This window comes from Trypanosoma theileri (assembly GCF_002087225.1).
Source record: "Trypanosoma theileri isolate Edinburgh chromosome Unknown TM35_Tth_1_V1, whole genome shotgun sequence".
NCBI lineage: Eukaryota > Euglenozoa > Kinetoplastea > Trypanosomatida > Trypanosomatidae > Trypanosoma > Trypanosoma theileri.
The window spans coordinates 666,825-679,402 of NW_021639843.1; the positions used below are offsets into that span (position 1 = coordinate 666,825).

General features: G+C 44.0%; 8 protein-coding genes across 8 annotated transcripts; all 8 read left to right on the forward strand.

Annotated features, from left to right (window-relative positions):
- Window positions 1-111: 111 nt before the first annotated feature.
- Window positions 112-681, forward strand: TM35_000013560 (uncharacterized protein; the record flags this gene model as incomplete). Its single annotated transcript, XM_029021037.1, has 1 exon — window positions 112-681. The coding sequence occupies one exon, from the start codon at window positions 112-114 to the stop codon at window positions 679-681; it is 570 nt and encodes a 189-aa protein (XP_028887545.1).
- Window positions 682-913: 232 nt separating this feature from the next.
- TM35_000013570 (uncharacterized protein) lies at window positions 914-1,636 on the forward strand (the record flags this gene model as incomplete). The annotated part of the gene is made up of 1 exon (XM_029021038.1): window positions 914-1,636. One exon carries the CDS (start codon window positions 914-916, stop codon window positions 1,634-1,636), a length of 723 nt encoding a protein of 240 aa, XP_028887546.1.
- A 348-nt stretch (window positions 1,637-1,984) lies between these two features.
- TM35_000013580 (uncharacterized protein) lies at window positions 1,985-2,524 on the forward strand (the record flags this gene model as incomplete). Its single annotated transcript, XM_029021039.1, has 1 exon — window positions 1,985-2,524. One exon carries the CDS (start codon window positions 1,985-1,987, stop codon window positions 2,522-2,524), a length of 540 nt encoding a protein of 179 aa, XP_028887547.1.
- A 389-nt stretch (window positions 2,525-2,913) lies between these two features.
- TM35_000013590 (uncharacterized protein) lies at window positions 2,914-5,412 on the forward strand (the record flags this gene model as incomplete). The annotated part of the gene is made up of 1 exon (XM_029021040.1): window positions 2,914-5,412. One exon carries the CDS (start codon window positions 2,914-2,916, stop codon window positions 5,410-5,412), a length of 2,499 nt encoding a protein of 832 aa, XP_028887548.1.
- A 353-nt stretch (window positions 5,413-5,765) lies between these two features.
- Window positions 5,766-7,184, forward strand: TM35_000013600 (uncharacterized protein; the record flags this gene model as incomplete). Its single annotated transcript, XM_029021041.1, has 1 exon — window positions 5,766-7,184. One exon carries the CDS (start codon window positions 5,766-5,768, stop codon window positions 7,182-7,184), a length of 1,419 nt encoding a protein of 472 aa, XP_028887549.1.
- A 448-nt stretch (window positions 7,185-7,632) lies between these two features.
- TM35_000013610 (protein phosphatase 2C) lies at window positions 7,633-8,469 on the forward strand (the record flags this gene model as incomplete). Its single annotated transcript, XM_029021042.1, has 1 exon — window positions 7,633-8,469. One exon carries the CDS (start codon window positions 7,633-7,635, stop codon window positions 8,467-8,469), a length of 837 nt encoding a protein of 278 aa, XP_028887550.1.
- A 545-nt stretch (window positions 8,470-9,014) lies between these two features.
- TM35_000013620 (U3 small nucleolar RNA-associated protein 19) lies at window positions 9,015-10,394 on the forward strand (the record flags this gene model as incomplete). The annotated part of the gene is made up of 1 exon (XM_029021043.1): window positions 9,015-10,394. One exon carries the CDS (start codon window positions 9,015-9,017, stop codon window positions 10,392-10,394), a length of 1,380 nt encoding a protein of 459 aa, XP_028887551.1.
- A 471-nt stretch (window positions 10,395-10,865) lies between these two features.
- TM35_000013630 (uncharacterized protein) lies at window positions 10,866-12,329 on the forward strand (the record flags this gene model as incomplete). The annotated part of the gene is made up of 1 exon (XM_029021044.1): window positions 10,866-12,329. One exon carries the CDS (start codon window positions 10,866-10,868, stop codon window positions 12,327-12,329), a length of 1,464 nt encoding a protein of 487 aa, XP_028887552.1.
- Window positions 12,330-12,578: the final 249 nt, after the last annotated feature.

Genomic DNA, 12,578 nt, shown 5'->3' on the forward strand with positions numbered 1-12,578 from the left:
TGTGTGTGTGTGCTCTTTATCCTCCTCCTAAGTACTGCTAGAAAAATTTCAAGCAGGTATGATGCCCCTTCTCTGCTTTTCTCTTTTTTATTACCAAGGAGCTCCCTAACAATGTTCGTTGGCCGATGGGTCTACAGCAAGGGGAGTAGCATTGATAGTCTTATTCATTCTGAATTAATACGGAAACGAAGTGAAGGGGAGGAGGGTGTCACATCCACCTCTTTTGGCTGTGTGTTGTTTCTTAAAGATGATATTGTAGAATGTCTACAAGAAGAAAAGCCAACATGTTGCCTCCCGTGCACTGAGGGAGATCTTCTTGACGCTGTAGTGCAATGGGCACGTGGTGGTAAGGCTTCACTGAGTGAAAATTCTTTGCCTCACACATATCAGGGGCGTTCTTCTTTTCCCTCCACCACTTCAGGGCCATGGACGGTAATCGAGCGCTGTATTGGAGATCCCTGTAGTTTTGGTGTAATTGCTGGGTTTGTTTTTCGACACGCCTTGAGTTTAGATAATGGTGATAATGGTACTGGAGAAAATATCAATGGTAACCCTCAGCAATATAGTTGTGGAGGTGGTTTTTTGTGGGAGTGGTGTGAATTGATAAACTGCGCCAGCATCTCTCAGCTCTCACTTTATATGGACTCGGTAATAGTGGCCAAGAACGGGGAAGTTGCGTGATGTCTAGTGTACCGATTTTTTTTTGTTTTGTTTTTTTTTATTTATTCTGTTTTGTGGGTTGCTATGCCGCTTTGCCACATGTGAAAAAGTTTGTTATCACACCATCTCACGTGTTGGGTTATTATTTTCTTTGCTATATTGTTTCTTTTTTTTCCCCTGTTGGTTAAATTGTGAGTAAAGTGGAGGCTGCTTGTTCCTATCTCGTTCAAATTGGATTGCAGTGCTAAAGGACATGCCTGGAAAGCGCCTGGTGAAAAATGGAGCCCGTGGTTCACAACAGAGTTACATGAATAAAGTAAAGTTTGATCCCTATCGCTACAAGCTGGACGATCAGAAGATCCCAGCAGCTGTGATAAGCACAATGACTAGTTTGTGCTGTCGGCGCTGTTGTGACATTCTTCAGTGGAAAGTGGATTATGGAAAGTATATCCCCTTGGAACGGTATCGAAAGTGCAACTGTTGTCATGAAAAGACTGTTGCCCTTTCGTACCACCACATCTGTCAGAAGTGCGCCATGGAGACGGGTCGCTGTGCGAAGTGTCAAAAGCCACCGATTGTGGGAGTTACAACAACTGATGCAGATAATGGCAAAGAGAATGAACATGAGGTAAATGGACTACGAAAGAGAAAGGAGGAGAGCGATGATGATGATGATGATGATGATGATGATGATGAATGCTATAATTATGATGTGGATGGGGAGGAATATGTAGCAAAGGATGATGCACCGAGCAAGTACGCTTTTGTGGACCAGGAAGATTCTGACGAAGAGTTTAAACCATTGCGCGGTTTAGACATTCGACAAGTAAAGAACAAAAAGGTGGCGGCACAAAGGCAACAGGAAAGTGATCGCGTAGCTCGTCTGAGAGAGCGCGAACGGCGAACAGTGCTCCGACGTGCAGCACAGGAATCAATGGGTGACGCAGAGCCAGAAGATAGCGATGAAGAGATCTGAAGAGGGTTTGCTGTAAGGTGAGCAGCAAGTAAACAGGTAATCCAGGAAAAAAAAAAAAACAAAGAGAGAGAGAGAAAATGTCCAGGGAATTTTGGCAACTAAATCGCGTTTAATTCTGACGAACGAAAAAAATTACCAAATATTGATAAAAAAAAAAAAAAAAAAAAAAAAAAAAAAAAAACTTTCTTTTTGTATTTCTGTAATGTAAAACAATACTTCAATAAAAAAACTTGTGCGATGATCTTTCCCCTCATTCACTTAAACTATAATAGCTTTTTTTTTCACATCTTTTCTTTGTTGGGGTCTTTTTCTGTAACAAGGGTACATAGGGTTTTTACGTTGATAAACATGAGCGTAGTCGGATCAACAAATGGTAGTGGCTCTCTTTGTTTTCAGCTCCTGCTGTATTGTTGTTGTGGTTGGAGCTGCATTTGGTTCATTGTGACATTGTCACTCCTTATTTACAAGGGTACAGTGCTCTACTTTCCACCAGCAGCGCAGCCGATGGAAATTGTCTCATCCTTCCTACTGTTAATGGTAGATGTCGCCGCTTTTTTTCTTGGTTCACGAGGGAATATCACAGAAGAAACAACCCCGATGATTTTCTCTATTATTCTTCTTCTTGTTGCAGTGCTGGGGGCCATGTACTACATGTGGTTCCAGACATATGTTATGATGCTCGATTTGGCTTTCTCTGCCACTCTACTTGCCTTTAACGGACTGGGGCTTCTAGCCGGTTTTTATGGTTTGCAGGCAATACTGCTTGCGAAACGAGCTCCGCGACACAAGTTTGCACCACCACCACCATCATCACTTCAGCAGCAAGAGCAAGAAAAAAATATGCCCACGTTTCTTCGCGATCATATTATGCAGCTGAAAAACGACTAGTCTTATGGGGCGATGACGTTTGTGTTTGTATTATTATTATTATTATTATTATTATTATTATTATTATTATTATTTGTTTTTTTTTTCTGTGTGTACTCTTGATTGGTTCCTGAGTTGGTAAGTGAGTCGGTGAGTGGGTGAGTGCGTGGGTGAGAAAGAGAAAATTGACAGGATTTGTTTTGTAGAGGGTTTCTCTCCATTGTTTGGTTTTAGTTTTTTTATTTATTTTTATTTCTGTGGTAGGAATTTTTTTTTTTCCTTTTTCTTTTACTAACCATGGACAGCTTGTAGAGGTTTCATAAATAGGGAATTTCTGCTGTTTGTAACTGAATTTAGTGGTACAAATAACAAGAACGGTATCTACAGTGTGTAGAGAACCCATTGTGGAAATGCGCCGGTCGATGTTTCTCTGTATCTCCCCGTCATGGCGGCCCCACTCGGAGCTCATACAGGGCTGGATAGCCGGGGCCTCCAGTGAGCCGCGGCAGCTGCAGCAGGCCCGCTCCTACATGTACGGCCTGCAGCTCGAGGCGGTGCTGGAGGAGGTGGAGGACGCGACGGACCTCGTCTACTTCATGCACCGCGTCTCGTACCCGGCGGGGAGTCATCTCGAGGCACGCGTGGGGGACTTTCTCGCTGCGGCCGCCGCCCAGTGCACCCGCGAGGACCTCCTGGCGGTCACCAGACGCCTGCAGGAGGCCCCCGCTGCCGGGCCGCTCTGGGCGCGGGTCCTTCTCGCCCGCCCGTGGCTCGCCGAACGCCTCCCCGCCCTCCTCAACGGCCTCTCACTCGACGAACACATCGCTGTGGCCGCCGCCGTCTGGCAGGCATTACTGCGATCCCAGCGAGACGCCCCATGTCCCACACCCACCACCACAGGAGCCGCACAGCAGCTAGCAGCACTCACAGCCCAGCGGCTCACGCGAGATAAGACAGGGCAAGGCGTTTGTCTTTGCGCCAAACTAGGAATTCCGCTCTCTGAGGAGAGTCTAGTCGCTATGCGGACGCTTATTCTGGCACAAACTCGCAATGGTCTGAATGCGACGCAGCTGGGGGAGGTAGCAGAGGCGCTTGCAGCACAGCGGTCAAGCGATACGGAGTGGATAGAAGCACTGCAAATGGCTATTTGCCAGAATCCTATTACTAGCATAGAAGCGCAGCACGCTGTGAGTATTCTTCACGCAATAGCAATGGTACCAGATACCCCAGTATATGTAGGATTTGAGAAGTTGTTGGTTCGACTTCTTCCTGATATGTCAGTAGAGGCTAGACTGAGTTGTTGTGAAAGTCTTGCGGTGCTTTCAGGTGTTGCACATGGATTACGTGATAAGCTTCGTACAACTTTGTACTCTGCAGTGAGTAAATTTATAAAAAGAGAATACAAGGAATGTAATGATGATATGATTTTGCGGCAACTGCGCGCATTGTCTCTAATTGCGTCAAAAGAAGCCAAGGTGTTGCTTTTGGAACTTGCGAATAATATGAAAGAGAGTAAACACATTTTATCACCAACTGCAACTCAAAATCTTATTCGTTCTATGTGGGAATTACAGGAATTTCCACCAGAACTTGTTTCACAGTGTAAGTCATCGTTTCTTCAAAATACATTAATGTCCTTCAGTCAGGAAGATGCTGCTTATTTGCTTTATGCTGCTGCTTATGCAGGGGAACCGGCTGATGGAATTTTTTTTAGGGATGCACTTAATCGTTTTGTCACCACGCGTAAATTTGATCGGCGAAGGAATAGAACTCAACAAATTAATATATTGCCTATTTTAACTGTGATAATGGTTTTACGAACATTTAGTGTTGCGAAAGGAGGACAACTCACAACTGAATCTAAAGTGTATTCAATGGTGCGTGACGCGGTAGAGTATCATCAACGTCAAGGTGTGATAACTGTAGAAGATGCTATCACCATTCTCAGGTTACTGGTACAGTTAAAAGTGGTAGACGCATCCCTGACAACAGTGCTACTGACTGGACTTTCAAAGTCTATATCAAGCATGACAGCTGTTCAGGCGAGCGGGTTGTGCGATGTATTAGTAGCCCTCAAATCCCGTGACGTCCTCATGTTCCGTGCCTTGCTTTCTCGTTTAGTGAAACTACATCCAGATCATGTTTGTATCACTAAGATTGCTTTTGCCGCGCGAAGGTTAAAGTTTATTCCGTACTTTCAGCAATCCGCGTTGGTTTCACAGATTACCTCACTCCATGGCTGGAGTGTTTCGGACATTGTGTTGGTAGCATCAGCCTGTGATAAAAAACAGCGGGAGGACCTGTTGTCTCTACCAGGTTCTGAAATACTTGCAAAGGCATCCGCAGAAGAAATGACAACGGTTGATCTCTTTTTGTTGCTCTCTATTACCCACGGAGATGAACCGCGGCTGGTTGCTATGACAGAAACACTTAAAACTCGTCCCCCAATAGCTGCAGGAGATCTTGAGGTTGAAGATGCATGGCGTGCGGTCGCTAACGTTGTGAGTAATACAGAGTCACTTGCGACAGTGTGCCGTAGCTGTGCCGCAACATTACAAAGTGTTGATGAAAATATGCTTATGCGAGTTCTCGAAGTGGCTTTGACAGCGCCAAAACTTCCAAATATATTTTTTCGGGTTGTAGGAAAGTCGGTCCTACGTCTTGCAAATAGCATGGCTATTGAAAATGCTCTTCGCTGGTTGCAATTGTACGTTAACTGTCAAATTCGTGATGATAGTGTGGGTAAAGCACTTCTCGCCAAGACGCGCACACGTAGTAATTATGCAGCTGGTATAACAGACAAAACTATTCGAAAAGCAGCCGCCATGTATGGGAAATCGTATACATTTCAGCCCAAAGTAAAAAAACATCAAGAAAAAGTAGAATGGTATCCACTAGGGTCTATTTAACTTCTTTTGTCGATTCAGTTAATACTGAGATTATTCCTACTTGATTTATGGAGTCCCCGCCACGATCCGAAAGTAAAGGAATATATACATCCCGAAAGTAATTGATGATAAATTGTGGTGAAGATTGATGGTGGCGGTGATAGTTATCATTCTATTTTTATTGCATTCCTCCTTTTTATTTTATTTATTATTCTATTATGTCTTCTTGTATTTCTGTATCCATATTTTTTTGTTCCTGTTGCTGATGTGTACGTGTCTGTGTGTAATTTTCCTCTGTATCAGTGGAGCATTTGTACACATGTATTTTTGCTTTAGTATACTTTTTCTTTTTTAGTGAGACCTTCACTTTGCCTATGATGCTTCGGAGGACCATGACTTTTCTCCGCGCTGCAGGAGAGGCAGTGAGTGTGTCGAGTGAGCTGCAGAAGCTTCTGCCTTCTTTGCTTCCGCTTCTCGATCCACCCATCCCGAGAGGGAAAACTGTTTCTGCTGCGCACATCATTGTTGCAACCAGCAATAGTAGCAGCAAACGAAGTGAGAGACATTTACCGGAGTGCCCTGTACTCGCGCGTACTTTGCCACTTACCGCAGTGGTGGATCACGTAGCCTTTATGAAGCGTCCATGTCTTTCATGCCTCAGACAACGGGTCCATTTTCTCGCATCTGAGGAGTTCTGCAAGAACCTTGAACAGAAATGCACACAGGAAGGTGGTACTTTACCAGCAGAATGGGAAAATATTGTAATGAAACAGTTTGGCACCCTTACACATCTTGAGAAGGAAATTATGATGTACGCAACGAGCCGACGTGAACCTGGATGGACGTGGCTTGTATTTGATAAAGAGCGTATTGAGGGGCATCGTCTCGTGGTAATGAATCTCCCTGCTAATAAAACACCCCTGATATTGGGACTTTGGCCATTGGCAGTTATCAACATGACAGAGAGTGCATTATTATCTGCATTGGAGTCAAAACCAGTTGTGACTAACGCAAAAGTGACATATCCATCTTGGTCTCGAGCGGCACGTAATCCATTAGCAGCAGTAACACCAACAAGAAATGTGGGTCTTTCCGGTACACCCACAGATATCACAGATAACAATAGTAAAAGTCTTTCTGACCTGCGTAAGCAGGTTGCCCAAAAGGCGGTATCGAAGCTTAACTGGAACTTTATTCTACAACAATGGCAACAGGCAGAAGCTTATTATGCTTCTACCGCTCGTGAAGAGAAGATTCGTGCTCAGCGTACCAAACTTGAGCGAGAAGCAGCCTTGGCAGCGATGAGCAAGTTACGGGATAGTGGGGCTACCATACTTACATCCGACAGTGTTGAAATTATAACTGGAGGTAGTAATACGGGAGCTTCAAAGGTGGATAAAAAAGAAGGAGAAAAATTGTCTACCCAGACAACACAGAAATCGACAGTAAATGTTGGGGAAGAGACTACTACTACTACTACTACCACCAGCACAACAGTAGAAGAAAATAAAGAGACATCAACTAAAACTGAGAGTACTGGAGTTGATGAGGATCCAAAGTCTACACAACTTCCAGATGGTACGTGGCAGTATTTGTACAAAAATGGTGATGTTACCCTCTTGCGACCTGACGGCACACGAGTCTTTAAAAAGAAGGAATTGACTACGACAGCCTTTGCCGATGGGAGCACACTTTATGAGTATCCCAATAACACTTCCATCCTTGACCGTGTAGATGGGGTTCGTGTAACCACTTTTGCAGATGGCACAAAACAGGAGGAGCGTTTAAAGTGAATCTGCTTCACACTTGAAAAGAGAGAAAAAGAAACAGGAAAGGAGTAAGGGAAAAGGGAAGACTCCTGGTTACCAATCAACTCCGCCTAAAAGAAGGGAAAGGAGGAGGAGGAGGAGGAGAGGAAGAAGAAGGAAAAAAAAAAAAAAATGAGGCACATCCACACATATGCACACATACACACACAATAAAACAAAACACAAAAAAAAAGGAAAGACACTCTTGGATAAGACGTTGTGTTTCTTTTTTCTCTTGTGTTTACGTGTTTTGGTGCCTAAAGATCTCGAAAGACCACTACAAAGCATTATCGTTTTCTTATTTTCACACCCTGGTCTTTCCCCCTTTTTTCAGTACTCTGTTCCACCGTCTCAACTTTTCCTCTCCCTTCCTTTTCTTTCCCGCCTTCCCAAACCACAACAAATTCTGCTAATTATCGTACAGCCCAGGGCAATGTTTGCATGCTCACGCCGTCATTTCTCGGCTGCACCGTTGTTGTGGTTCGGCCGCCGCGGTGTGTGTGCGGTGCCACATCCGTCGAAGCGCCACCGCGGCGGCGAGGACGCCTATTTTGTGCACGCGAACGGCATTGGCGTTGCGGACGGCGTTGGCGGCTACGCGCGGTCCGGTGTGGACCCGGCGGTGTTCACACGCAACGTGATGCGCTTCACACTGCGGGCCCTGCAGGAGGACGCCGATCACGGCCGCATTACGGCCCTTGAGGCCCTCAACAGTGGATTCAAGGAGGCGCAGCGGCAGCAACAACCCGGCGGGTGTCCGGTCGCGCTGGTCACACTTGTCGACGGGCGATTCGCGTCGGTGCTCAATCTCGGCGACTGCGGCATAATGTGTCTGCGCAGTTCGAAGCTGTTTGTGGCGACGGAGGCGCAGCAGCACTACTTCAACTGCCCGTATCAACTGCCGGAGGACCCACCCTCGGCGGGAGACCGCATGACATTAGAGGTGAGTGAGGGGGATGTTTTCATGTGTGCGAGTGATGGATTGCTGGATAATGTGGATGCGAGCGATATCGTGCAACACCTAGGCGATGTGCAACGCGATGGATGTCAGCGCGTTGCGGAGGTACTCGCGGAAACAGCCTGCAAAAATGGGGCTGATAAGAATTTTCTCTCCCCCTTTGCAAAACATGCAAGAAGTGTGGGTTACCGCTACACTGGCGGGAAGCAGGATGATGTTACAGTTGTCGTGGCACAACTGACGCGACTTGATGTAGAACCAAATCCCTGCCCATCTCTTATAACGGAACTTCTTAAGATTCCCAATGAATGAGATGCATACATGGTTCAAATCATCACTGAGGAGAAAGAAAAAAGAAAAAAAACAACAACAACATCGGTATTCAAATGCACATACATACAAACAAAGAAGAAGAGAAAAGAGGGGAAAATATCTAAGGGAAAAAAGTAAGGAAGAAAGAAAAGAAAGAAAAAAAAAAAAACTTGTGTGATTTGTTTCTTGGATGGTGTTTTTTTTTTTTTTCTCCCTTTGTAATTTGTAATGTTTCTGCAATTACCAAGCACTATATTATTATTATTTTTGTTATTTTTTTTTTTTTTTAATGTTATCTTTTCCGTCTCCTTTGTGGGTAATTTTTTTTTTCTCTGTTTTTTCTCTTTTTCTGCCTTTTCTGTGTTTCTTTCTTTTTTTTTTTTTGTTATTATTTTGAACTGTTTGATGGTTGAGATCGTTGTTGAGGAAGAAGAGAGAAAACCAAGTAGTAGTGTTAGTGGTGGTGTGACAATCATTAGCAGCCGCAACAACAACAACAACAACAACGACAACATCCGCCAGTGAAAGTGAGGGGTAAAACTATCATGGAGACAAAGTTTAATGCAGCACTGAAACGTTGTGGACAATGTACGACATACCAGGAATTGTGTGATTGCTTTGATGCAACTGTACGTCCACTATTAGAGGGATTACTTCGTACGGCATTGGTGAAGCCAGTTCGAGATCATGTGAGTCCGGCAGAGTGTAGCCCGCAAGTGTCGCAACTGCGTGAGATGTTGGAAAACATGAATGCTGGAGATGACCTGTGGTTCTTTTTATACCGCGCTGCCGCTACTTTTTTAGAGCGTTCTGCAAAGAAACGCACACGTGATGGCAATGTAGACATGTCTACATTTGTTGTAAACGTATTTGTACTCTTTTACGGTCATGTGCCACCAAAGCTGTCAAGTCTCCATTTACAGTGGGGATTCCTACGCAAGGAGAAGTCACAATATGAGTCGAGTGAGTCTTATGTCCACTCTAATGCAGCGGAGCGACGAAAGGCGTTAATGACATCTGTTCTCTCTGTATTTTCTGAACGTGCCCATCGTCATTACTTTACTGGATTGTGGATGCCATGTTTACATCACGCCGCAGCTGCCTCATTACATTTACATTTGCTACATCGTATGGGTGATGTCATTCTTCCATACTTGACAAACCCACTTGTGGTTGCGGATTACTTGAGTGGTTGTTTCGCTAGCGGAGGTCTTGTTGCCGTACTCGCACTTCATGGTATTTTTCTTCTTGTGCTTGATCACGGTCTAGAGTACCCTCAATATTACCAACAGTTATACACGCTTCTTACTCCAGACGCCTTTTCCTCTCGTCACCGCTACGATTTGTTCCGTCTCCTTGATTTGTCTTTGAGTTCTATTCGTGTGCCGTCGTATGTAGCGGCAGCCTTCATAAAAAAAGTTGCCCGTGTTGCAATGTTGTCACCCTCACCTGTTCTGTACTTTGTGCTTCCATTTATCCGTAAGGTTCTTCAACGACACCCTAACTGCTTGGCGTTGATTCACCGCTCCACAAAGGAGGCCGTGATACCAGAGGATGACAAGGATACCGTGAAGGGAACAGCAGGAGTTAGTGAAGATGCAAAGAAGGAGGCATTGCGATTAACAGCAACACTCTTTGATGGAAATGATCCATTTTTACCAGATGAGAGTCTTGAGCGGTGTCATGCACTGCACAGCACACTGTGGGAACTCACCGCACTGGAGCGGCACTTCATCCCTACAGTGCCGTTAATGGTCTCAGCCTTTGCAAGTACTGCGGAAGATCAGGCACCACTGCGCTTTGAGAAAACATACGCACGTCTATTCACTGCAGAGGTAACACGGCCCATGTCAAACGCACAACTGCCAACTGTTGCCTACCGCGAACCAGAGGAAGACTCCACCGACGCTATACTCCTTGTCTGAGTGATAAAGTTCATCGCCTAAATTACAATTACGCTAGGTATTCATTACATATACATGTAATATGTATATGTATACGTATGCACGGGAATTCGTGCATACTATGTGCCTCTGTGTAGACTAAAAAGAAAGAAAAAAAAGAAAAAAAAAAGAAATTTGTCGTATAATTCTCTTGATGAGCAAAAAAGAAAAAAAAAAATGACTCGGTGCTTAACTGATTTGAAAGTGAAGTGTTCTCATATTTATTTATTTAATTGCTGGATTTTTTTTTTACTTTATTCGTGAATCGTTATCTTTTTTTTTCTTTATTTTTTTGTTTTCTTAATAACATCACGTGGACGTTTACGATAATAATAATAAAAAAAAAGCAAAAAGAAACAACTAAATAAAAGGGAAACCGAAAATAAAAGAAAAGAAAGAAGAACAACCACAAACTGATTAAAAAGGATTAAGTGAAAAAAAAAAAAGAAAGGGATGTGGAGATGGCGTTTGTGTAGTGGTGTAGCGCCGAATCGACTGATGGCTTGCAGTAGTGGCCTTTCTCACTCCTTCCGTAGCAGCAGTACTGGGCAGCCACCCGCGTGGATCTCCCAGTTGCGTAGTGAGGCCAAACAGTCTGAAAAGGCCATTTCATACGATGTGAAGATATACGATGAGATGGCATGGCGACGACGGCGGTTTTCTTTCGACAAGGATTTGTGGGATCCCTCTCGCATGAGCAGCATTGTGCGACGCCGATTGTGTCTTGGCAATGAGGAGGCGGAGTACACCATCATTGGCGAAGTATTCGCATTCCCAGACCGCGAAGACGCACCTGTTGTAAATGACCCGAACCACACATGTAAACTACTATGGGATCATAACAGTCCTACAGAGAAGTTGCTTGTCCAGTTATCAGAACACTTTCCACCACTCTTGTGGCATGCGGTGAAGCCTACACTTGAATCTTTAAAGCGCATCTTCAGCGAGTTTCTTGAAGTAGATGCACAACACATGAAAAAATATCTTCCTTACTATGAGTCTGTACAAAATTCGGTAGAGACAGCAGCAAATGAGACACTCGCTGGTACACTTAGTCCTTCCAGTTTGAAGAACCGATTTGTAGAGGATATGCGTCGACGTGATCCTAAGACTCTTGAGTTGGATTTTCCTAACGAACACAATCTTTTCCTTGGTACTGCACCACACTTTAGACTTGTAGAAGATAAGATGATGAAGTCTAATCCGTTCGTCTTTGGTTGGCCACTTTTACTGAGCGATGGTAACGAATACCTTGATGGTACACCGTTACGTATGGCTGCTTTTCGTACTGTGTATTCCAAATCTATACTAATGTTTCATACACGTTTGGATTTGCAGGTAGATCACCGCCTATCTTGTCTTGAGGATGGAGACAATGAAGAAATACTACTGGATGTCCCTATTTTTTGCACAGTTAACTATCCTCAGAACACCCGTATGTGTGGCGGAAGACCACTTGTACAGCGGTTTAACGATACTATGGGTACTTCATACCCACTTGATACCCCTGTTGATGTACTCGCTGCGTTGGCGAAAGAAAATACCGTAAAGGGAGAAAAGGAATTACTTGAGGAACTTAAATTTCTTACAGTAGCATCTGAACGGACTCCAGATACAGAACGTGTTTTTCGCGTCTCTGAAGATCAATTGAGTTCTAATCGTATTATTGGCTTACTTGCTTATACCATTATTTATCTTGCCTTAGTAAACTACGACCGTTTTGTTGAAGATGTGTTTAATGTTTACAAGATACACAAGAGTGATTTGGTGCGGGTGGCATGCGCAAAGGGGGCACATATTGTTGAGCGTCCAGATCTCATCAAGGATCTTATTGCGGTAGAGCCAGAAGGACGTTGTAAGAAGTTATTACAGGCATCCATGCATGGTGTCACAGAAGCAACAACCACGGTATCCTAAAAAAACAAAAAAAAAAAACATGCATTACACACATACAGAGAGAAAAAGATAAAGAGATATGCGGTATCACACATGCGTTGTATCTCTCTTTTTTTTCCCTCTTTTTTTTTAAAAAAAGAATCTCTTTGTATTTATCCATCTAACTACTTATTTCTCTTTTTCTACGTGTGTCTATATCTGCCAATTTGTTACTTATTCTTTTATCACTGAGGTTAGACATGGCACACGGTAAACATTCATTTTTTTTTT